This window comes from Filicampus tigris, chromosome 16 (assembly GCF_054856515.1).
Source record: "Filicampus tigris isolate MCC_2025a chromosome 16, RoL_Ftig_1.0, whole genome shotgun sequence".
In the NCBI taxonomy this organism is placed as follows: domain Eukaryota; kingdom Metazoa; phylum Chordata; class Actinopteri; order Syngnathiformes; family Syngnathidae; genus Filicampus; species Filicampus tigris.
Window position 1 is genome coordinate 5,850,470 of NC_141232.1, and position 22,383 is coordinate 5,872,852.

Here is a 22,383-nt window from a genome sequence, read left to right on the forward strand (position 1 = left end):
GCTTTGTCCCGCCTCTGAGGCCTGCTTGTATCCAATAGATGGCCCGACTGTAACGGTAGCTGTTGTTTTTCCACCTTGTAACTTATCGGCTGTTCGAATTAATCACTTACAAATCAAATATTAGACGAATGAATATGAACGGGGTTAAAATAATGACCTTGTTGTATCAGAGTCGAATTAATGGAGGCATTTCGCGGAGTCAAAACAGCAACTATTGTCCGGTCCGTCTGTGACTGGGCGTGACGTTGACACAGGCTATTTTTAGCAATATGTGAAAACATACGGGATTACTCATAAATGTCAACAAAAAAAATTGCGTTTTTTGTTGGAACAATTTTACGTGTGACACATTGTCAATAATTGATAAAGCATAAACCATGACTCACAACACACAAATACAAATACATATTTTTATTTAGAACACAAAATAGCACACAAACTAGAAAAAAAACACATGGAGGAAGTGAGATTTTCCCATCAGTGTTAAGTGTCAACTTGCACAGCAATTATTGCCATTCATATGCAACTTCAGTGCTGTAATTGTATTCATGTGGTACAAATCTGCTGTGTGTGAGTGGTGGGAAGCAAATTCTGCCAATTCTGTGGAATGGCCTCACACTTTTTGAAGCGCTTGGAGGAGAAGAGCAGTTATAAGGCAAATGAGTCTGTACATTTCGACCACACACCACCAAACCCTTCACAATGAAAATAAACGAGATGTGTCTATAAGCAGTCCATTGAGTTCTCTGGTAGTATTCCCAAGGGTGGGGCTTTGCCGGGAAGACAGGACGGCGGAAGCATGGAGTTGGACGACGGGTCCACGTTCTCAGAGTCCTCCATCCGTTCGGCGCAGCCTTCCCAGTTGATGTGGAACCTGGTGACGCGCGGGTTCGATGCCAGGATGTTTCTCTGGAGCTGGAAACAGAAGAACCAACAATATTTAATTTCATTCTCTCCAGCAACCATGCGACTTTTGGAACATAAAAGAGCATTATATGTCAAAGTTGGTTTAACCTGTGCATAGTCAGGTTTGATGGGAGGATTCTCGCGGAGCTCCTGGTCCGTGTACTCGTTGTTGACATAGTAACCGATGCGGATGAACTCCTGGCTTCGGTACGTGCAGGTGATCAGCACAACGGTGACACCCACGGCGTCGCTCTCAGGGATAAGGCCCGTGTTTGGCGCATCTGCCTATCAACAGAAAGATAACAAAACATTATGATTATTTAATTATTTAAATTTAAAGGTAGAAGCAATGACTTTACATAAACACACGCCACAATGCACGCACACACTACTACTAAGCGTGCAAATAGTTTGTAAAGTTTGTCAAATGTAACATTGTTACTGAAAAATTTAATAAAGTAGGAATTTAGGTTTTGCGACCAAATAAGATTCTAATCTTTCATTAGTAGTTTCTGTGTTACCGTGGTCATAAAATGCAATATTCTGTGGGCCTTGAAAGAACAGTCAGAATGATCTAAATTGGCTGGCATTGAGGCAAGAGTCAAATGTGAAATGATCCAAACTTTTGTTATTCGGTCTTGTACGCACTCATTTCTCATGACTCGCCACCATCGCACCATTTTATTCCTAAACAGAATCTTTTCTAGTAATTGAATGGTTCGAATTATTCTAGTTGGAACTCTAGACTGGAATGAAACATGACGACATGATGTTACCTGGAACACAAACATATGTCGTCCAGCAGGTACTGGTCCGACAAGGACAGAGTCCAGGACTTGGTCGTACTCTTCACTCTCTGCTGAGCCCACGTAAATTATCTTCCACTCCAAGTCTGGAAAAGCACAAAAAAGAGTGTGATGTAACTCAGGAAGATGAAGAAATTAGGGCTTAAATAAAAATAAAAAATTAGACATTTTAAAACAATATTTGGCTTCTCAGTCACAGCCTTGCACCTACTGTAGAAATAATGTACCGTAATGTCATTATTTTTGCCTTATTCACTGTATTTTATTCCATTTATATTCATTTACAATTGTACAAATTACTTTACTAAATTATAAACTAAACTATTTTCTGTTGAAAATTTCTATTGACTATTTGTTGCTGTTTTTAATATGATTTTTACCATGCAGAGATGTACTGTTTCTTATCAAATACTACCATCATTGTTAAATGTTGTCTGTTTCTGTGTTTAGCAAGCTTTCCAATGAGGGCAGTCTTTTGAAAACAGGATAAGGCAACGTTATGGAAGTTTTAACTTCCATTGACTTTGCATTAAGACGGTGGCCTACAAACTAGTGAAATTTCACTGCTTTTAAAAAGTCATACATTTCTTAAAAGAAAAATGATACTTAGAGGGCTGGAATCGTCAAGTAATGCTGGGCTAATTTAAATCAATGAAACGTGTCAAATTTAAGCACGTTCCTAATGTGAATCGTATTGATAAAAAATGTAGGTGTTTTTCCAATGTTAACTCGTGAAAACTACATGAAATAAAGTCAGCTAGCCGTTAGCAGTTAGCATTTAAGTGACATGTCCAACTGCTCACCTTCGGGCAGGTCCTCCATGCACTCAAACGTGATTTCGAACTGGAAGGGGTTCCCAAAGGGGCTCGGGTTATCCAGTACGGCCACATTCAACACTTGTACCTTCGCCATTGTTGGAGTCGCTGGGCTTGTGCTAGTGTTAGCACGCTGGTGCTAAGCACTCAAACAGGCTCTTCAAAGATCTTTTCCCGGGGATTCCTAAAAGCTCACCTCGCTGTCTGGCAAACGCACACGTCGAGTGGATTTTAAACGACGAAGATGTTGTTGTTGTTCGTTTTTTTCACACGACAGACTATACACAAGTCAGTCGCATACTACGAGGGGGAAGCTTTTTTTCCCCCTTTTTTTTAAGACAAAAATGTTTGGAGTATGATGTTGCCCGTTCTCCCGCCGCTTTGACAAGCTTACCCAAGATGCCCTGCGCCTCACGGAAAGAGACACAGCTTCCGGTTGTTTGTAACAAAGACACGCCTCTCTGTGGTCAACTGCGGAAGTACAGACGCAACATAAGGTCACCTACTTACTCTTGTATAAATCCGTGCATAAGGCACATTATCAGAAAACTTTATTGTCAATTTCATGAAGTGAATGATTTTTTCATGAATATAAAAATGTTGTACAGACAACATCAATTAATGAATTCACATTTTAAACATGCATTTTATTGACTTTATGTTTATTGAACACTATAATAACAATAATATTAATTTATGACATTAACAAAAACTTGTTTTTACCCACACAATCGTGGTGTTGAATTAATTGTCATTTTAAACATTAAATTTTTCAATGTTACATTTAATAATCAGATTAGGATAATAACTTTACAATTTAAAACATCACTGTTATTTTATTTGAATTTAATTTTTATATTTTACTTAGTAATGACTTTAGAAATTGCATACTTTTTTGACAGACGTGATCACATTAATTAATTCACATATTAAAACATTTATAGTATTATTGATTATATTTGTTTCCTTTTCTTCTTCAAAAATCAATGTTATTTTATTTACATCTTATTTCATTAATTTCCTCATAAATACTTGATCCTTTTACTTGCACAACTTGATCCCACAGTGCAACACCATCTAACTACCTACAGATTAGACCTAAATCTGCCTACTTTCTTGAATTTTTTCGTCCCCTTCTTCTGCCGTCGAGGGGAGATTAGGAGTGGATTAGGACTAAGTGGTTTTGCTTGGTTGCAGGTTTTCATCCCAATAAATATTCTAGGAATGTCACCATCCATTTTTTTTGTGGTGTAGGTCAAATATCCACCTGATGGGCGCGCTGTTTGACGCAGCCCAATTATTAACGACAAGGCAGGTTGCTAGGTGGTGAGGTTCAAAAGCAAGTTCATTCAAACATTGCGCTCACACAAGGAGAGACCAAGAGAAAGAAAAAAACAACATCTTCATTGTAATATCTCACAATAGGTTTCAGTGAGATATTAGGCGCGTTTATGCTGCAAGTAACTCGAGGCTGCTGAGTTCCACTAAACGGCGTTCGAAGTGGAACTTTGCACAAAGGAGGATCTGTGCTGGTGGACAAGGGAAGGAAGCGAGGAAGGTGCGCTCAGGTAATGTAACACCGAGCACGGTCACGTGATCAACGCTCCAAACTGCTTTCCCTAAAGGGGATGTGCGTGAGCACACCGCTCGCTCCGAAAGCAGGTGCTTCTTATTCTTATTCGTCATATTCTTATTCTTCTCATTCCTATTGGAACGTGTTGAATACAAGATTCGATTGTCCGTTTGGGTTGGCGGAAGAGAACTTCCCCAAAGTCTTTTCGTCGTCGTCAACTGGATACAACCCGATTGTTTGAGGTTTGAGCTATTTATTCTCTAATATGCTTTTTGGTTTTTTTTAATAGCCTATGTTTAATATGCATGTTATTTATCACACGGCTAATCACCAAGGCACCATTTGGGTGCGTCACACAAGTATAAGAAGAAACAACTGCTGTATAGTAAAATAAAAACAAATAAATGATTGTACAATATGGCCGATAAAAAAAGAGTCCTAAATAAATCATTTCAAAACCTCTCCCACCATTAATATATCCTATAAACTGTGAACTCCATTGAAAGTGAACGAAAAATATGATATTTTTGAAAGGGGAAGTAAAACTAAACAACCGAAAGGCTCAGTTGGTGTGGTGGCACACCTTCTCAAAACTCAGAAAAGTTCATCTGTTCTAGTGGGCTTTTCCTGACATTTTTGTAGTCACATCTTACAGCACGAGCCACGCACAGCTCTACAAAATATTTCAATATTTATTTTCATTTGAGTTAAAGAGGTTATATTTCGTGCTAATATTGTGCTACCCACGAACTATGCTACCTGTTATATTGTATTGTACTGACCTCTTATCTGCTGCATATGTACCCCTTTCACTGCTACCCACAGTAACAGCTATGTTGCCTATGGCTATGCTAGTCACCACTACCTACTGCTATTGCTATGCTACCTGTAATTTTTCCTCTTTCCATTTCTTTAACTGAGTTGTTTGTCAAAGAAAACAGACATGTATGTTGCACTTTCGCTGCTACGCTACCTAGCGCTACATTGTAATATGGCCTGAAATGGCCGCTTTTTCTATTGTCAAGTTATTGTCTGCCATATGTTATTGTACTGAGCAGCCAGGAAAATGTTATGCCTCCTATTGATTTGCCTTTATAAACAATTAATTGTCAGCCATTATTGAATTGAGCAGCCACATAAATGGAGCTTCACTGCTACGCTACCACTATGCTGATGCAGTATTCTTTTTGATTTAGTTGAGTCACTTGTACCCTTCTGTTAGAAAAAAAAAATACAAAGATTGTGGACAATAATTTAAGATTAACAATGTATTTAGAATTGCACAGTGGTTCAAACACAGTTCGACCTTGGCTGCCCACCCCTGCTGTAACAGACTGATTTTAGCTTCGGTGGTTTTGCGGTGATTAAGCTTGACTCACAGCTTGTTCCTTGTCTCTGTTTAAAATAGTCATCGGAGGCGCATTGGTCTCGGCTTCTAAAGGCAAGATTTGTCATCAGATGGACCCCAGCTGATGCCAGCCAGACCCGGTCCATGTTTGTACACCTGGCCCGGTTCTAGACATGGACGGGTGGCCTTGTGTGCCCAGCATCGCGCTGAGGAGTGTCCTTCTTCTTCTGCTCGTGCGCTTCGCTAATCATGCCTGGGGTGAGATGCGTTTTTGAATGTGAAATGATAATAAGGATGTTGAACTTTTTCGTGTGACGCAAGCTATAGAGGTAATCCATATTGTGCAAAATGTATTGCGACAAAGCCAAAGAAAAAGCTTAAAGTAGCTCAACTGCCTCGACTTTATTAGACTCAATTTCTTTCATCAGCTAACGATCAATTCATTGTTATTGTTTTTGAAAAGGACTATATTTTTTGAATCACTCTCTCCCATTGCGCTTGGCCCTACCATGCTTGTAGATTGCACTTCTGGGCAAAACGTCATTTTCTTCACACATTATAATGCCATGAGAAAAGTTGAAAGACGCATATTTTGCTATGAAACACAGTAGCTTATCAGCACATAATTAAATTTCTTCTTTTTCTTCTTGGTCTCTGCTCCCTCCCTTCGCCCTTATCACGTTGCACTTTTGTCCCTGCTAACTTGACTATTTGCTCTGGTGAATTATTGACTCCAGGAGTTGGTGATATGCTTTTTTTGTTTTGTTTTGTTTTGATTGTAGTTTCCCAAAATTCCCTCTAGCAGAAACTAGCAGCAGCTGAACAGACAACTTGGATACACTTTAGATGAGCGATGTTGTTTTATTTTATTCGTATCTCAGCGTGTGTTTGATTCAGCAAACTGACTGGTGGCAGCGCACTCCACATTCCTCAGCCTCCTCCTTCTCCTCCTCCTCCTCCTCAAAGTGGTTACTGTGTAGTTTCGTGATGTCACTGAGTCATCACATGGGCGCTCACATGGATGGAGGGGAAAAAAAGAAAAAGAAAAAAAGGCCAGAAACAGTGCGGGCACAGCTTATGTGCTTACCCAAGTGAGCAGAATGTGCAGCACTCTCTGTTGTGAGATAAAATGATGTCAACAGTGCACAATGCACCGCTTGCTATTTTCACATTGTTGTGGAGGGAAAACATTTTTGCTATTTTCTAACCAGGTTGCGGTTGCCATGGCGATAAGATTTAGTGTTTTACATCAGGAAGTCATGACCATAACCAATATAATTAAAAATAAAAAATAATACAATCTTCCCACCTTATGTGGGAAAATTTGTGGTTTTACGAATGTGACACTGCTCATCACTAAAGGACACCATACCGACAGTGAAGCAAGGTGGTGGCAGCATCATGCTTTGGGCGAGTTTATCATAATTCCCAGGTACCCCAGGTGACACCTGGCGCCTGTGGAGAAAAGAAACAAATTGACATTTGGTCACGGTTACACAAGCACTATCACAAATGAACCACCAGCTGCTAGTCGACTATTATTAGTTAACCATTTAGTTGCTTTAAAGCAACACCGCGTAAGTATTCGACCTTAATAAAATGTTTTCATAACTCTTTTGATGAAACTTCAACTCACAACTGGTTGAATGGTACCCTTGTCACGGCCTGATGGGGTCTGTATCGCTTTTGCTGGCACTAGGCCACTTTGAGGAGGAAACCACAAACCCTGCCACACAAAAGAAACTACAAATGTGCAAATTGCTTTACGGCATGTCCCGCCTTTCCCCATTCGTTACAAATACAAAACATTGTTATATTATATTGTTTGGACACAATTAGATTTTCTACGTCATCACCATTCATCCTAAACACAGCCCCTGGACCCAGAAATGCAATTCAGTCCAACTGCAGGCCAGCGAGATCTCAGGATTTCACGACAGTACACTCATGGGAAATGTGGTTGACTTGACTGGAAACACTACCGCTTTTGTCCACATGGCGCCACCATAATCAATGAAAACTTAAGGTCGCACATTGTTGCTTTAATGGGCAGCTCCATTTGGTTCCTACTCTTGTTTGTCAGTGAGAACGTAGAAGACTTGGATAACAATGTAACATGGTTTCCTTTCCCTTGCTTTCACTTATTTTTTTTAATGATCAAATTCTTTTCCTCTCGACAGGGAATAACACTGTATCGAGTGACTTCAGATCTCAGAATGCTACAGTAAGTGAAGCCCATTATTTTTAAATACCTGACTCTCGTCAAGGCCGTTCAGGAAAATTGTTTTTTTTTTTTCAAATTATTTTTTTAATAAATTGACATACCAAAACTCGAAAAGATCTTTTTTTGAAATGATTTATCTCAAAAGGCACTTTTGCTACTTTGGGTTTGCACTTGCAGCCTGGAAAAGGGTTCCGCAATACTTTTTTGATACCGTCTCATTTTCCGCGTGCTTCCAGGACTCCAACCTGGCGGCCATCGTGGCCCCCACCGTCACGCTGGGCCTCCTCGCCATAGCCTTGGCGGCAGTGGCCGGCTGGCTGCTGTGCGTGGTCAAGAAGAAGCGGCAGACGGAAGGCGCGTACAGACCCAGCGCCGAGGAGCAGTGCGGCACTCACAGCGTGGCTGCCACCGATGTGCTCAAACTCCCCAAGGAGGAAAGACTCATTTGAGGAGCTCCTTTTTTTTTTTTTTTTTTTGGAGGGTCGCTATGCACAAAAACTTTCAAGGCGGTCTTCAATAATTTTCCTGTGCACAAATGAAAGAGAAGCTCCAGTATTTTATCACTACCGAACGTTTCATTGTTTTTCCCTGAAGTGGCTTTCAACTTGTTTTGTGATATGTATCATGCACTATATCGTAAATCAATACCACTTGATGTTTTTTTTTTTTTTTTTACCTCGCTAAACTGCTCATCACGACTCAATTTTAGTTTGATTCAACAGCTGTTTACACATGTAAGACATTTCACACGATCAACTAGTGTCATGGCGTCATTTTTTTTTTTTTTTTTTACGTTAATTTATGCCTTCGTCTAATAAATAAATGCCGTATTTGTACAACTTGTCTTTTAATGCAAAAATCCCCCTGAAAATTGCTAAATCATCTGGAATTTGGGGTCATTCAACATGCAACCATGCGTGAACATGAAAACCTCCACACAAGCCCGAACTGAGATTCAAACTCGGAACCTCTCGACTGCGAAGCAGATGTTTTAACCACTTTCCACCGTGCTGTGACGCCATCCCAGCTTCAGCACCCCCAAAATTACCCTAGACACGCCTATGATTGGACATAAAATGAACAACTGAGAATGGATCCAATAAATGGATAAAATTGCGGCCAGGCACGCATCACACGACACAACAAAAGACACAGCGACCCTCAAAGCGACTTTTGCGAGGGATTTATTGAATGCTTCTCCAATGGTTAAAGGCTTCACAGTTAAAACTCGCTTGCTGGGAATCAATGGCGGAGCGGGGGTGCAAAATGTGAGGGGTCGATTCAATGCTTTTACAACATAGCAAAAAAACCACCAAAGCGAAACCTTTACTAGCGTCGCTAACACAATGGCTGTGTTCGGAAACACTCACAATACACCAACGGTCTCCAACGTCGCACAGAAAGATTAAGGAAGAAGAAAAAAGAAAAAAAGAACATTTCTTTTTTGTAGAGGCGTAGATACACGAGCCGATCAGTGAGTAATTACGAACCGTAATCACAATGGAATCCTGATTTTAAGCGAGCTTTTTATTGCGCGATGTAGTGCACTACACGTCACTCTAAAAACGGTTGCGTCAAAAATAACCCAAATTGGGTCATAAAAGGGGCAGAATCCATCTTTTTGGATTATTCATGTAACCCAAAAATTTGGGTTAAATGAATGACGTGCAAAAACGACTCCAAAAATTGGCCCCAAAATTATGTTTTCATGTAAAACAACCCTCAGAGGTGTATTGTGTGCTTTATTCATTTGACTCAACTTTTGGAATTATATAAATAACCCAAAAAGTTGGCTCAGAATTTTTTGGGGGTTTTAATCCAACTTGAGTTATGTTTGATCCAACAGTTTTTAGAAGAAAAAAAAATGCTGGGCTATTTTCCCAACCCGCTCGCTGGGTAGCTGTGAATTGTGAGCAGATTGGGTTACTTTTACCCAAGGTTTGGTTAATTATTTTGACCCAGCAAATTGGGTTGAATTGTTGCTTTTTCTTCTTAGAAAATACTGACTATAAAATTAGAATGATTTTTAATCACGGCTACACTGATAACCTGGCAACCCATTTCTTGCTAACTTTTTAACTCATCAATATGGCTAGTTTTTACCCCTTGATGGATCAAAATCTTGACCCAACATGCTGGGCCGAATCCTCAACCGAACGCGATGGGACATAAATAACCCCTTTTGGACCCAAAACTGGGTGATCAATTTCACCCAACTCGGGTTACTTTCAACCAGGCAGTTTTAAGAGCGTATATACTGTAAAAATCCCGATGTTAGTATTGAATAAATGAATGATTCCAAACACAGCTAACGTCTAAAAACACACCAGTGCAAGGCGGGGGGTTAAGATGGAGGGCTGAGGTGAAATGGTTACTTAATGGTGGGTGGTTCGGGGGGCGGGGTTGGGGAGGTTTTTAGGCCCCCTCTTCCTCGCCCTCCTCTTCGAACTCGCCCTCCTCGGCGGTGGCGTCCTGGTACTGCTGGTACTCGGACACCAGGTCGTTCATGTTGCTCTCGGCCTCGGTGAACTCCATCTCGTCCATGCCCTCGCCCGTGTACCAGTGGAGGAAAGCCTTGCGTCGGAACATGGCGGTGAACTGCTCCGAGATGCGCTTGAACAGCTCCTGGATGGCCGTGCTGTTGCCGATGAAGGTGGCGGCCATCTTGAGGCCGCGCGGCGGGATGTCGCACACGGCCGTCTTCACGTTGTTGGGGATCCACTCCACGAAGTAGCTGCTGTTCTTGTTCTGCACGTTCAGCATCTGCTCGTCCACCTCCTTCATGGACATGCGGCCGCGGAACACGGCGGCGACGGTTAGGTAGCGGCCGTGGCGCGGGTCGCACGCCGCCATCATGTTCTTGGCGTCGAACATCTGCTGGGTGAGCTCGGGGACGGAGAGGGCGCGGTATTGTTGGCTCCCCCTGCTGGTGAGGGGGGCGAAACCCGGCATGAAGAAGTGCAGGCGGGGGAAGGGCACCATGTTGACGGCCAGTTTGCGCAGGTCGGCGTTGAGCTGGCCGGGGAAACGCAGGCAGGTGGTGACCCCGCTCATGGTGGCCGACACCAGGTGGTTGAGGTCGCCGTAAGTGGGCGTGGTCAACTTCAGCGTGCGGAAACAGATGTCGTAGAGAGCCTCGTTGTCGATGCAGTACGTCTCGTCCGTGTTCTCCACCAGCTGGTGCACCGACAGGGTGGCGTTGTACGGCTCCACCACCGTGTCGGACACTTTGGGCGAGGGCACCACGCTGAAGGTGTTCATGATGCGGTCCGGGTACTCCTCGCGGATCTTGCTGATGAGCAGCGTGCCCATGCCGGAGCCGGTGCCGCCGCCCAGGGAGTGCGTGAGCTGAAAGCCCTGCAGGCAGTCGCAGCTCTCCGCCTCCTTCCTCACCACATCCAAGACCGAGTCCACCAGCTCGGCTCCCTCCGTGTAGTGGCCCTTGGCCCAGTTGTTGCCGGCTCCGCTCTGACCTGGAAAAGAACACGCGTTCGCCATCAAGGATCACGCGATCCTCGACTCGGGCGGCCTTCCGTGGGACATTTCCGCAGACCCCCAACCGCCTCATTAAAAATAAAGAATTGAGAGATTTTTTCTTTGATTTTTTGGAGCTCACACTTTTTGGTTGATGATAATCATTCATATTTAAAATCAGTACACGGTCCAACCCTGCCAATGAGGACTTTGCGACGGTGACTTACCAAAGACAAAGTTGTCAGGTCTGAAGATCTGACCGAAGGGACCTGACCTGACGGAATCCATGGTTCCTGGCTCCAGATCTACCAGGATGGCGCGGGGAACATATTTGCCTCCTGGAAAGTGGAACAACCATTTATGACGAGGAATTACTGTCCACCGGAACAAGCCGGAAGGGTCAGCAGCATGTGTGCCTTTCAGGGGCGTGTTTAAATAGGAAGTCAACCCAAACATATTTTTTTCAAGAATATGTTCCCAGCAGGCCCACTACTTGAAACATGGCACTCTGACTAATTTTGCGTTTGTGGACTATCAGTTAAGCAGCAAAATGTACTCGTTTTTAGCCATCTCTGGGGGCGGCCATTTTGTCTTCTGTCGACTGAAAACGACATCGCAACTGCTCACAACACAGCTCAGATGCAGAGAACAGGTCAGCCGCGATTGGTCGTTGTGAGCAGTTGCGATGTCATTTTCAGTCGACAGAAGACAAAATGGCCGCCTCCAGAGATGGCTAAAAACGAGTGCATTTTGCTGCTTAACTTATATTCCACAAACGCGTAATTATTCAGAATGTTGTGTTTCAACCAGTGGGCCTGCTGGGAACATATTCTTGAAAAAAATATGTTTGGGTTGACTTCCGCTTTAAGGAGTGATGTCAGGCAGTCAAAAATGTTTATTGTTATGTTTAAATGATTAATTATTGATCAAATGGTGCATCTCATGGCTCTTGTCGTTTATATAATTTATTTAAAAAAAATAAAAAGCACAAAATGAAGCCTAGTTTACCCGTGGCCTCGTTGTAGTAGACGCTGATCCTGTCCAGCTGCAGGTCGCTGTCGCCATGGTACGTTCCGGTGGGGTCGATGCCGTGCTCGTCACTGATCACCTCCCAGAACTGTGCGCAACAAAAATAACACATTGACGATGAAGCAGCATCTCATAATGATGGAAGAATGAATGTGCTTGAAATTGAGAATATGAAGCTTTCAATTGTGCAAATCTCGTTTAATTTTCTCTTCATTGCATTGCATAAATCTAATTGCAAAGTCATCCAGTTAGAAGAAGCAGTATCTAATACATTTTAATGTGCAATGAAAAAAGGAATAAAAACACAATAAAAAAAAAAATCTATATATGTGCGTGTGTCTGTGCGTGTCTGCGTGAGTTAAATGCAATAGAATTTGAGTGATGTACAACTAGGTCATTGGGGGGGAGGAGGAGGGGGCGGCCTCCTCCCTGTGATTGAGTCACATGCATGGACTAAACGCCCATGCACAAAAATGCATTTAATCAAGGAAAATGTTTTTCTTTTCTTTTTTTTTAAAATCAATTGAAATGATGGAGGGGAAAAAAATCATTCACGTGCAAAATCTTCCTTCTGGAACATTCTGCGAGGATGGCACCGCCACCGTTGGGGCGCTGCAGCGAATGAATGAAGGCACGCACGCACTAATCTGTGCACGGACAAAAATAGCCTGAAACGTGACAGTATAAAGATTACCTTGGCGCCGATCTGGTTCCCGCACTGGCCGGCTTGCAGGTGCACAATTTCGCGCATTTTGGGGTCCGGATGAGGGACGTGGAAGGTTCGAGAAGAAGACGAAGAAGGAGACGGAGAGAAGCGATGATGGCTCCCGGCTGCACGCACGAAGGCTGTTTCTCTCCGAGATGGATGCCTCTCGGGACGCTTCTACTGGACTGAAGCGGTGGCGCAAGCTGACGTCATCGTCATGGCAACCAAAGAACGGAGGAGAAGGGGGCGTGGCCGCGGAAGTGCAAGCTAGGCTGCGACGTCCGTGAGACGCTTTCATTGTCTTCTCACGCACTCTGCCAACTCTCTCTCTCTCTTTTCTTTTTGCATTTGCAGCATTGTTTTAAAAACAATTAGCTTGATCGACACGTTTACAAATAGGACAACTCAATTATTTTTGGATGCCATTCGAACAAGTTATTGACTGGCCAAAATATGAAGTACACCTGAGATGCGATACAAACAGTTGTATGGAACATTCTGACTTTAAGGACAATAAAGCTGCGTTTTCAGACATTAATAGAAAACATATGAAAGAAAATGAACTTTTTTTTGCAAACACATAGTTGGGCCTTTGAAATGCCTGAGTATGATATTTAAAATGTCATAATACATTTAATTCAACTTATCCCGCAATCACTATCCTAAGATTCTTCAAACAACAATATTTAATAATAAAGCAAGTTAATACACTCAAGATTGAAACAATATCATTTCCACAAATACATTTGATATCTAATCTCACCACATAAATGACCAAAGTCATGGATGTTTTCGACTGAAAATGACATCACAACTGCTCAGGGCTCTGGTAACGATCAATCACGGCTCATCTTAAAAAAAAAAGGTCAGGTCAATATCACATGACCAAACCTAGAAAACAAGTGAGCTGTGATTGGTCGTTACCTGCCCGTAGACACCGTGATGTCATTTTCAGCCGACAACAAGGGGCAAAATGGCCGCCAGTTTAGATGGCTAAAAACGCATGGATTTTGCTGCTTAATATTCCACCACCGCAACATGAATCAGAATGTCGTGGTTGGTTAGACAAGTACATCTACATAGCACATAGAAAATATTGTGAAGTAAATTTGGGATTAACTAGCCCTATAAACTTTTTAACACTCACATTAAATGCATTCAACTGTCCCCAGTTGGGAGTCACTGACCCAAAAGATCAGACGCCTTTTCTTTTTATCACCACAGTTAGTTTAAAAATGAACAAAAAAGGAGTTAGCCCGCCGTGGTTGTCAGTGGCTCACTTAGCAACCAATCTTTTGTTTTGAAAGTGAGTGTGTAATGAATTAATAAGGGTGAATAACTGCTAATGTGGCGTGTCGGACAGCAACAACAGCAACAAAATGACGCCTGAGAGCGTTGACATCCTGCACGATTGCATTCCTCTGTTGAGCAAAGTAACCAGCCAGCAACCAGCCAATGACGCTCGACTTCCTGCTTCTCAGCACGGCCACATTTTTGTATTGTTGTCTGACTGCGTCCCTCAGCGACACCCACACAAGCCTCTTTGCAAACCAGCGAGGGTTCAACATTTGGGCCAATTCTCACACACACTAACCTGGGGGATAATGCGGGCACCCCGAAAAGCTTTTTAAAAGACCCGCTTACTGGAACCATGTCGCTTCCGGAGGAGGACCTCACTTGTCCCATCTGCCATGAGATCTTCTCCGACCCGGTGGTGCTGTCGTGCAGCCACAGCTTCTGCCGGAGGTGTCAGAAGCGCTGCTGGGACGCGTGCCTCGGCGAGTGTCCCGTGTGTCGGAAGAAGAGCTCAAAGTCCAGCCACTTCTCCAACCTGGCCTTGAAGAACATCTGCGAGGCCGTGGTGTCCCGCCGGGAGATGGAAGCGGTGGAGGAGAGGCTGATGTGTCCCCTGCACAGGGAGAGGTTTAAACTCTTCTGCCTGGAGGACAAGGAGCCCATCTGCGTGGTGTGCCAGTGCTCCAAGGCGCACAAGGAGCATCAGTGCTCACCTGTCGAGGAGGCGGCGACGGACTGCAAGGTAGGGCGGCAGGATTCGAGCCTCTGCCTCGGTTGCGCCGTTAGAAGAAGAGAGACTAAAAGCCACAACGACAACAATTCAGCAGCGACAAGTTTCTGCAATCGGCATCATTAAGGCTATGCGAAACATGCATGCAGTCGATATAAAAAGTCTGCACACCCCTGTTTTTTTTTTGTGGTATAAAAAGTTTAACCTTGGTTTCGTTGCACATTTTTGGGAGATTTGAAACTAAGGTATAGCATGCGGTGGTTTAACTTAAAGCTTTTAGGCCTCTGCTGGAAAGTTTTTTAAAAAATGCCAGGAAATGCCTACTAGAACAACTGAACTCTATTTACACACTTCAAACGGAGATAGTTGTATTCCGACTCCTATTTAAAGTGTTTTAATGTGATTGGTTCATTTTGAAATCAGAAACACCCCGGTCATTTCTGCAATCAGCAGCGTGCATCCGACAAAAAACGAGGCAGCCAATGCCCCCCCCCCCAAAAAAAAATTTCTTAGTCAATGATTGTTATTCTGCTTATCCTGTCCGTGTTTTTTCAACCATCAGTAACCAGGCAACCACCTCCAAGTAGAATGCTGCTCTTCAAGTCTTTCCATTTTTGCGAGCGCAGCTGTGAAGAATTCCAACTAGTCCGCAGTATACTAGCTCATCTTTTTCTGTTTGGCTCGTCAGGATAAACTAAACGAGTCCCTCAAGAGTCTGCAAGGCAAACTGGACAACCTGAAGACGATTCACAGGTCCTCCACCGACATGTTCAAGCACATCAAAGTGAGTCACTCTCATTCATGAAATAAAGAAATAAGCAACGGCGTGCTGTGGATTCGACGCCTGGTAATTCATCCACTTTTTAATGCTACCACTACCATATTGCAATTAGAGAAACCATTAGCGATGAAACAGAAAACCAGCACTGGAAAAACAGTTCTGCTCTAACCAACCAATAAGCGGAGACGAAAATTTAAAAAAATGCTAATGAATTTGAAATGTGATTGGTTAAAGAAACTTACAGATCTCCCCTCTAGGATCAGGCGGTGAACACGCAACGTCTGATCCGGGGTCAGTTCGAGCAGCTCCGTCAAATGCTGGGCCGGGAAGAGGAGGCCCGGCTGGCGGCGGTCAAGCGAGAGGAAGAGGAGAAGATGGCGGCCGTGAACGACAAGATGAAGGAGATATCGGCCCAGGTGCTGTCACTGACCGAGAGCATCGACGTCGTGCAAAAGCTGCTGAAGGAAGACGACTTGGTCTTGTTGAAGGTCTGTAGGCGAAAGTGCTGAGAGACGGGCAGTCGCACTTTTGTGCTGTGTGTCAAAAATGACGCGGATGTTGACGGATCAAAATGAATGGCGGTGGCTGTCCAAAGGATGTTTTGTGAACATCCCGCCCACCACTGCTTTGATGAGAGATTCATTGATCTAAATGGGTTGATTGCATTTCACAATTATTTTCATGACACTTTTTTAAATATGTATATATAAAAAAATAAAAATTGAATTTACTCACTCAAAATAAATAAATAAAAATCAAATTAAATATGTAAACATTACATGAATAAATAATTAAAATGAATACAAATCAAAATTAAATATGTAAACATTACACTGAGTAAATAAATTATTTAAAAAAATAATACATCTAATTATTCTTTTTAAAAAGTTCCATTCAATTAGTAAAAAATAAAAGTCCATTAAATAAATGAAATCCAATTACAAATTCTGTCAAATGAAAATGCTACTAAAAAATGCCATTCAATAAATGAAAGTCATTGGACTAAAAATGATTCTATTCAATAAATACATCATTCTCTAAAATGAATACAAATGCCATTTAATGAAAAATAAAAGTAGAATAAAAATGCCATAGAATAAAAAAGCTTTCATTAAATAAATACAAACTACATAAAATAAAAAAATACCTTAAATAATAAAATTGCAAAAAAAAAAAAAAAACACGACAAATACACTACAAATATAAATTCCGCAAAATGAATTAAAAAATTCCTGAAAGTGAAAATTCCATGTTTGAGATTTGCTACCTTTTCTTTTCACAGGAGTTCAAAGATCACGAAGACAGGTACGGAATCATTTCTAATGACTCCAACGAAATTGTTGACACGCGGTCATCATAGGTCACTGAACCGTGCGTGTGTCTTGACAACAGAAACGCAACTTTAGCCAACATGTGCGGGGTTCTCATCGACGTGCCCAACCATCTTTCCAACCTCAAGTATAGAGTGTGGAAGAAAATGCTGGAACATATTGATTATAGTAAGTGTGTGCATGCGTGTGTGAGGAAAAGTGCGTCTGAACGGGGGTGAGAATTTGTGTGTCGGGAGTGTGTTTTTAAAAAAAAATTTGTTGTATATCTTAAGAATGTGTGTGTGTGTGTGCATTGAAAGAGCCTTCCATCTAATTTCCTGCCTTTCAGCCCCGGTGACCTTGGACCCAAACACAGCGCACCCTTGCCTCGTCCTGTCCGACGACCTCACTTCCTGTCACTATAGCGACAAGATGAACTGTTGCCCCGACAACCCGGAGCGCTTCCACATCAGCGCCGAGGTGGTGGGCGCCACGGCGCTGGGCTCGGGAAGCCACCGATGGGTGGTGCAGACGGGAAGCAACCGGGACTGGCTCCTGGGCGTGACCTCCTCGTCCATCCCCAAGAACGCCGAGATCAACGCCAGGCCCGAGAACGGCTTCTGGACTCTGTGCTTCCGGGACGGCCAAGTCAAAGCCATGACCTCGCCCCCGACGCCGCTGGCCGTTTCCAGGACGCCGGAGCGAATCAAAGTGCACGTGGATTACGACAAAGGCGCCGTGATGTTCTGGGACGCCGACGACGACTCGTTGATTCACGCGTACGAGCACAATTTTGACCAAACGCTGGTTCCTTACTTTTACACGCAGTGCGGCCATCCGTTGAGAATCCTTCCGGAGAGGGTGCCTGTCACCATGCTAAGGCAATAAAACCTCGATTGAATTCACCATTCGGAATTTGACCACACATTTTGGGGCGGAAAAAAAGTAGAAGCCAAGTAGGCTTGATGAGCAAAAAGTGCGATTCACAAAAGAGTCGACTCTCCCTCGGTAAACGTCCTGATACGTTACCCAAAAACATGGGCTGTGCGGTGAATAGTTCAGTTTCGTTCTACGATGTCAACAGACGGACTCTTACTTGATTTAATCCATGCGTATCGTTTGCCATGGGGAAAATGGGTTTATAAATATGAAGGAATCTTAGCAAAGAGGTTCCACTGTATTCGTGTCTTGTATTCTATAAACTACGTTTGTTGTATCCTACTCAGGCCTGCACTATTCTTGCATCTTTAAAGAAATACACACAATGCCTAGCTCGTATACGTACAGTGTTCCTGATATACATGAAGGTGGCTTTTTTTATTTTTTTATTTATCGTGAATGAGCACAGGACCAATTATTCAGTACTGCTTTTGCACACATGAGGGCGCCGTGTCAAATGAATATCTTCTAAAACGCAGGCTGCTTGCTCTTGTTGTATTTTGCAGACATAAAGGTACAAGTATCCAAGTACAATCACACTTTGAATTAAAAAGGAGCATCTGTCCACAGCCGAATGTGTCCGATGAACTTATTTGTAACATGCTTTCTTCAAAACACTTCAAGGGACGAGAATTACAGAACAAACGCGTACAAAATTCAATGCAGCTCGGCTTACCTAGAGCGCGCAGCCACCGCCGGCTCATTTCGGCCCGATTGGAAAGCGTTCTCCTCAGCCAGACGGCTTCTGCGCAGGTGCCGTTTTCTCCTTGGGGACGCAGGGGCAGCACTTGCGGACGCAGGCATCCGGCAGGAACGGGAACTTGTCCAGGCGGGACAAGTAGACCAGGGGCTGGATGGTGCTGCTGATGTTGAGGAAGGCAAAGCCGACGGGTTGCACGTAGCAGCGGAAGACGTCGGGCGAGTAGTGGTCCTCGAAGGGGAAGAGGGCCACGGGCGGCAGGTAGTTGACCACGATGATGCAAAGGATGGACAGCACGATCTTGAACGCCTTCCTCTTCATGGGCCGCACGTCGTCCTTCCCGACGCCGCCCGACTTCTTCAGAGCCCACAGGATGCTGGCGTTGCACACCACCATCCAGGTGAACGTGGCCAGGATCTCGCCGGTGAACACCTTCTCGAAGTCGGGCAGGCCGCCCACCGCCTTGGCGGCCGAGTAGGCCAAGGTGAGGCCGAAAACCAACACGGACAGACCCAGCCGGTAGCCGACGCGCTTGAGCCGCCCGAACGCCAGCGGGAAGACGACGGCCAGGAAGCGGTCCAGGCAGATGCAGGAGAGGAAGAGAGGCCCGCTGGTGTCCTTCACCCCGTAGGAGAACTTGAGGGCGGACCACACCTCCTTGCTGCGCCAGTGGTAGAGGTTGAGGAAGCTGACGGGCGTCATGGAGCCAAAGTAGGCGTCCATGAAGGCCAGGGAGCCCAGGTAGATGTCGGAGGTGGCCGGCTCCTTGCGGTTGCGCGCCAGCACGGCTATGACCAGCAGGTTGGCGGGGACGCCCACCACCACGTTGATGCACTGCAGCGTCAGGTCGAACAGGATGCCCTCCACCTGCGAGTCGCAGCCGTCGAACACGCTGAAGGATTTCGTCGTCAGGTTGTCCCGCGCCGTCGCGTTCGCCCAAGTCGGCCAGGATGCGTTGGCAGCCATGGTGGCGGACTACTGATGGGGGAAGAGCGCGGTGGTACAGGGGATTGCAAAAGTCGACACACCTCAGCTCAAATGCCAGGTTTACGAATGTAAAAATGTAACTGCCTGCCGCCATTTAAATTCCCTCCAATTAAGCGCAAATAACATTCATGTGCTCCGAGTAAGCTTTTCCTGACATTTTGGTGCTTTCTAGCAGAAGCCTGAGGATCATTAGAGGGCAGCAGAGTGACTGCTATTTTGAACTGTTCATAATTCCCTCCACCCTTGTCTAAGGGAACTGGGGTCTTAGTCAAAAGTGGAGGGATTTATGAACAGTTTCAAATACCAGCCCGTGCTAGGCCAAAACATTCAGGCGGTTATTTTGAACTGTTCATAATTCCCTCCACACTTGTCTAAGGGAACTGGGGTCCTATCAAAAGTGGAGGGATTTATGAACAGTTTCAAATACCAGCCCGTGCTAGCCCAAAACCTTCAGGCGGTTATTTTGAACTGTTCATAATTCCCTCCACCCTTGTCTAAGGGAACTGGGGTCTTAGTCAAAAGTGGAGGGATTTATGAACAGTTTCAAATACCAGCCCGTGCTAGCCCAAAACCTTCAGGCGGTTATTTTGAACTGTTCATAATTCCCTCCACCCTTGTCTAAGGGAACTGGGGTCTTAGTCAAAAGTGGAGGGATTTATGAACAGTTTCAAATACCAGCCCGTGCTAGCCCAAAACCTTCAGGCGGTTATTTTGAACTGTTCATAATACACTCCACCTAATCTGAGGTGAAGTGGGGCATTATTCAAGGTGGAGGGGAAATATAAACTGTTCCAAACAGCAGTCAGTGTTAGCAAAAAACCTTCCAGCTTCTGCGAGAAAGAAAAAAAAAACGTCAGGAAGATCCTTCTAGAACATCTGAACTTTAATTAGGGTTAGTTGGTACTTCGGTAACTTTAAAGGGCAGATGTGTGCTGACTCCCATTTAACAAGAATTTGAATGTGATCAGCTAATATAGTGGATTGTATATTGGCGCAAATGATGAACTGCGATATGGTCAAAGTCAATCGAGCGCTAGCAGAGCACAAACACATTCTAAACCCCATCGGGGCCTTTTCTCCTCCTCCTCAGGCTGTTATCTTGTTATTGTCACTTTGCCGAGCCTCCCCGTGGACCCGGCGGCCTCTGTTTTCGGGGACGTCTCCATCACTCGGGAGGACTCCTGCTCCAAGCTACGCCCATTTTGCGATGAATAAAAGGACAGCTGTCGGCACATTAACTCATTGGCTGCCATTGAGGAATTTCTTTCTTTTCAATTTTATTCAAATGTTAGGGTAAAAGAGGGTCTGAAAATGTCTGTCAGTGAATGAGTTAATGGTCTGTCTCATCATTTTATGAATAGACCCTTACAAGTTTTTTTAAAAAAACATTTTAGTCTAATGCATACTTTTTCTGGATGTGATTTTGCTTGATTTTTTCGGACTACCGAGTCTGAGGTGTGATGTCAATCACATTTTTTTTTTTTTTAAGAAGAAACGTGAGGTGTTTGTGCAAGCCGCCAGAGGCAACGATTGTTCCTTGTGTGGCTGCTCTCTGTGAATTGTCTCCCCTCGGGTCCTCTTATGGGACAAATCAAGCCAACGGGAGATCATCTCTGGAGACGCAACAGAATCAATTGTGGTTTTACGCGGGGAAAACACAAAAGATTTTTTTTTGTATGCCATTAAATGAATATGAACCTAAAGGTTACATTTTTATTTTCTTTTTAAGGAAAAAAGTACGGAAAAAAGAAATGTGCATGTTATAAATATGAATACCTGGTCCTATGATTTTTATTGTTTATTATTTTAGTTTACCCGAGTGAGTGTCGTCCCTTTTTTTTAAGCATTTTACATGGGGGGGAAAAAAAAAACGTCATCAACTTCTCTCCCCAAAATATTCAAATGTGTTGTTTTCTTATAACTCAACCCTAAAAGAATGGCCTACGTCTTTTTTTTTTCTTGAAAACAAAACTGAACCAAATTCTGATTATATGTATTAATAATTTCATTTCAGGGGTAGAAATGAATTATCTTTTTAACTAGGGATGTAGCTAATATTAGCAAGTGTCCAGAATCCTGATATGTTTAAGGCAAAAAATATTGTCAAAAGAGGACTTGGGCTGTTGTTTTAGGAGGCTGACAGACGAAGTTCATAATATACAGTGTATTAGTGCAATATTACTAGCGCCTCAATTTATTTCTTTAAATATTACTTTAGGGGAAACCCATCTACCATATTAGTTATGAACATAAGTGTGTTTTTAACATATATACGTCACAAAATGTTTCACAATACTATAAATATAACCGCCAAACTCACTTTAAAGCAATGAAAAATTGGAATTAAAGGCAGAATATAAATATACTATTTCAATTAATCGCAACAAAAAAGAAAACTGGCCCAGAAAAACTGAACGTGCACATATCTTCAAAACTTTGATAATTTTGTTTTTTGTTATTACTCACCCGTGTGAAATAAAGCTGTATGTGGAATAGCAGGCGGGACGTGGCCTCAGTCCAAAATTGTGTTCGAGTTAGTTGGGGTTTCTTCCCTTTATAAACGGTGACCAGAAGGGGAGGATCTCCTGGCGCTTTATAACATCTCGTGGCCCTCAACCGGTTTATTATGTGTCCTAAACTTCAGTGGAGGCTGAAACAGTGGAGAGTTGCAGAATACACATTTACATACTTTTCATAGAATGTGTTGCTGGATGTCGGCAAAATGACCTGTCAACTCCGTCCAAGTGAAATATCAATGG

At 43.5% G+C, this 22,383-nt stretch overlaps 5 protein-coding genes across 9 annotated transcripts; 2 read left to right on the forward strand and 3 right to left on the reverse strand.

The window, feature by feature from the left end:
• Nucleotides 1–396: 396 nt before the first annotated feature.
• asf1ba (anti-silencing function 1Ba histone chaperone) lies at nucleotides 397–3,004 on the reverse strand. Of its 2 annotated transcripts, XM_086055780.1 has the most exons (5): nucleotides 2,922–3,004; nucleotides 2,516–2,731; nucleotides 1,683–1,798; nucleotides 1,015–1,191; nucleotides 397–915 (listed from the first exon to the last, which is right to left on the reverse strand). In XM_086055780.1, the coding sequence occupies exons 2-5, from the start codon at nucleotides 2,622–2,624 to the stop codon at nucleotides 724–726; spliced, it is 594 nt and encodes a 197-aa protein (XP_085911906.1). In that variant the 5' UTR covers nucleotides 2,625–2,731; nucleotides 2,922–3,004; the 3' UTR covers nucleotides 397–723. The 2 variants fall into 2 exon arrangements, with proteins under 2 accessions (XP_085911906.1, XP_085911905.1); XM_086055779.1 differs by lacking the exon at nucleotides 2,922–3,004 and having other exon boundaries at nucleotides 2,516–2,915.
• Nucleotides 3,005–3,837: 833 nt separating this feature from the next.
• On the forward strand, nucleotides 3,838–8,511 carry crb3a (crumbs homolog 3a). Of its 3 annotated transcripts, XM_086055262.1 has the most exons (5): nucleotides 3,838–4,095; nucleotides 4,257–4,342; nucleotides 5,509–5,706; nucleotides 7,629–7,672; nucleotides 7,909–8,511. In XM_086055262.1, the coding sequence occupies exons 3-5, from the start codon at nucleotides 5,622–5,624 to the stop codon at nucleotides 8,119–8,121; spliced, it is 342 nt and encodes a 113-aa protein (XP_085911388.1). In that variant the 5' UTR covers nucleotides 3,838–4,095; nucleotides 4,257–4,342; nucleotides 5,509–5,621; the 3' UTR covers nucleotides 8,122–8,511. The 3 variants fall into 3 exon arrangements, with proteins under 3 accessions (XP_085911388.1, XP_085911389.1, XP_085911387.1); XM_086055263.1 differs by lacking the exon at nucleotides 4,257–4,342; XM_086055261.1 differs by lacking the exon at nucleotides 3,838–4,095 and having other exon boundaries at nucleotides 4,109–4,342.
• A 329-nt stretch (nucleotides 8,512–8,840) lies between these two features.
• On the reverse strand, nucleotides 8,841–13,081 carry tubb4bl (tubulin, beta 4B class IVb-like). The gene is made up of 4 exons (XM_086055254.1): nucleotides 12,870–13,081; nucleotides 12,155–12,263; nucleotides 11,374–11,484; nucleotides 8,841–11,145 (listed from the first exon to the last, which is right to left on the reverse strand). The coding sequence occupies exons 1-4, from the start codon at nucleotides 12,924–12,926 to the stop codon at nucleotides 10,088–10,090; spliced, it is 1,335 nt and encodes a 444-aa protein (XP_085911380.1). The 5' UTR covers nucleotides 12,927–13,081; the 3' UTR covers nucleotides 8,841–10,087.
• Nucleotides 13,082–14,388: 1,307 nt separating this feature from the next.
• On the forward strand, nucleotides 14,389–18,512 carry LOC147134329 (E3 ubiquitin-protein ligase TRIM35). Of its 2 annotated transcripts, none has more exons than XM_086055238.1 (6): nucleotides 14,389–14,919; nucleotides 15,596–15,691; nucleotides 15,946–16,190; nucleotides 16,928–16,993; nucleotides 17,081–17,187; nucleotides 17,348–18,512. In XM_086055238.1, exons 1-6 carry the CDS (start codon nucleotides 14,533–14,535, stop codon nucleotides 17,884–17,886), a joined length of 1,440 nt encoding a protein of 479 aa, XP_085911364.1. In that variant the 5' UTR covers nucleotides 14,389–14,532; the 3' UTR covers nucleotides 17,887–18,512. The 2 variants fall into 2 exon arrangements, with proteins under 2 accessions (XP_085911364.1, XP_085911363.1); XM_086055237.1 differs by having other exon boundaries at nucleotides 14,393–14,919; nucleotides 15,946–16,176; nucleotides 16,971–16,993.
• Nucleotides 18,491–22,247, reverse strand: LOC147134330 (G protein-coupled receptor 4). The gene is made up of 2 exons (XM_086055255.1): nucleotides 22,091–22,247; nucleotides 18,491–19,615 (listed from the first exon to the last, which is right to left on the reverse strand). Exon 2 carries the CDS (start codon nucleotides 19,601–19,603, stop codon nucleotides 18,668–18,670), a length of 936 nt encoding a protein of 311 aa, XP_085911381.1. The 5' UTR covers nucleotides 19,604–19,615; nucleotides 22,091–22,247; the 3' UTR covers nucleotides 18,491–18,667.
• Between the last annotated feature and the right edge of the window lie 136 nt (nucleotides 22,248–22,383).

What these genes read in the sequence shown, in the direction of transcription:
- tubb4bl (XM_086055254.1), bottom strand. Translation starts at nt 12,926, where the DNA reads ATGCGCGAAATTGTGCACCTGCAAGCCGGCCAGTGCGGGAACCAGATC. An exon ending in CTACTACAACGAGGCCACGG is followed by an intron (nt 11,485 to 12,154) that starts GTAAACTAGGCT and finishes TCCACTTTCCAG; the next exon opens with GAGGCAAATATGTTCCCCGC. An exon ending in ACCTGACAACTTTGTCTTTG is followed by an intron (nt 11,146 to 11,373) that starts GTAAGTCACCGT and finishes GTTCTTTTCCAG; the next exon opens with GTCAGAGCGGAGCCGGCAAC.
- asf1ba (XM_086055780.1), bottom strand. Translation starts at nt 2,624, where the DNA reads ATGGCGAAGGTACAAGTGTTGAATGTGGCCGTACTGGATAACCCGAGC. An exon ending in GACATATGTTTGTGTTCCAG is followed by an intron (nt 1,192 to 1,682) that starts GTAACATCATGT and finishes TTCTGTTGATAG; the next exon opens with GCAGATGCGCCAAACACGGG. An exon ending in TCAAACCTGACTATGCACAG is followed by an intron (nt 916 to 1,014) that starts GTTAAACCAACT and finishes TTCTGTTTCCAG; the next exon opens with CTCCAGAGAAACATCCTGGC.
- crb3a (XM_086055262.1), top strand. Translation starts at nt 5,622, where the DNA reads ATGGACGGGTGGCCTTGTGTGCCCAGCATCGCGCTGAGGAGTGTCCTT. An exon ending in CTTCGCTAATCATGCCTGGG is followed by an intron (nt 5,707 to 7,628) that starts GTGAGATGCGTT and finishes TCCTCTCGACAG; the next exon opens with GGAATAACACTGTATCGAGT. An exon ending in TCAGATCTCAGAATGCTACA is followed by an intron (nt 7,673 to 7,908) that starts GTAAGTGAAGCC and finishes GCGTGCTTCCAG; the next exon opens with GACTCCAACCTGGCGGCCAT.
- LOC147134330 (XM_086055255.1), bottom strand. Translation starts at nt 19,603, where the DNA reads ATGGCTGCCAACGCATCCTGGCCGACTTGGGCGAACGCGACGGCGCGG.
- LOC147134329 (XM_086055238.1), top strand. Translation starts at nt 14,533, where the DNA reads ATGTCGCTTCCGGAGGAGGACCTCACTTGTCCCATCTGCCATGAGATC. An exon ending in TTGAAGGTCTGTAGGCGAAA is followed by an intron (nt 16,191 to 16,927) that starts GTGCTGAGAGAC and finishes AATTCCTGAAAG; the next exon opens with TGAAAATTCCATGTTTGAGA. An exon ending in GCTGGAACATATTGATTATA is followed by an intron (nt 17,188 to 17,347) that starts GTAAGTGTGTGC and finishes CCTGCCTTTCAG; the next exon opens with CCCCGGTGACCTTGGACCCA.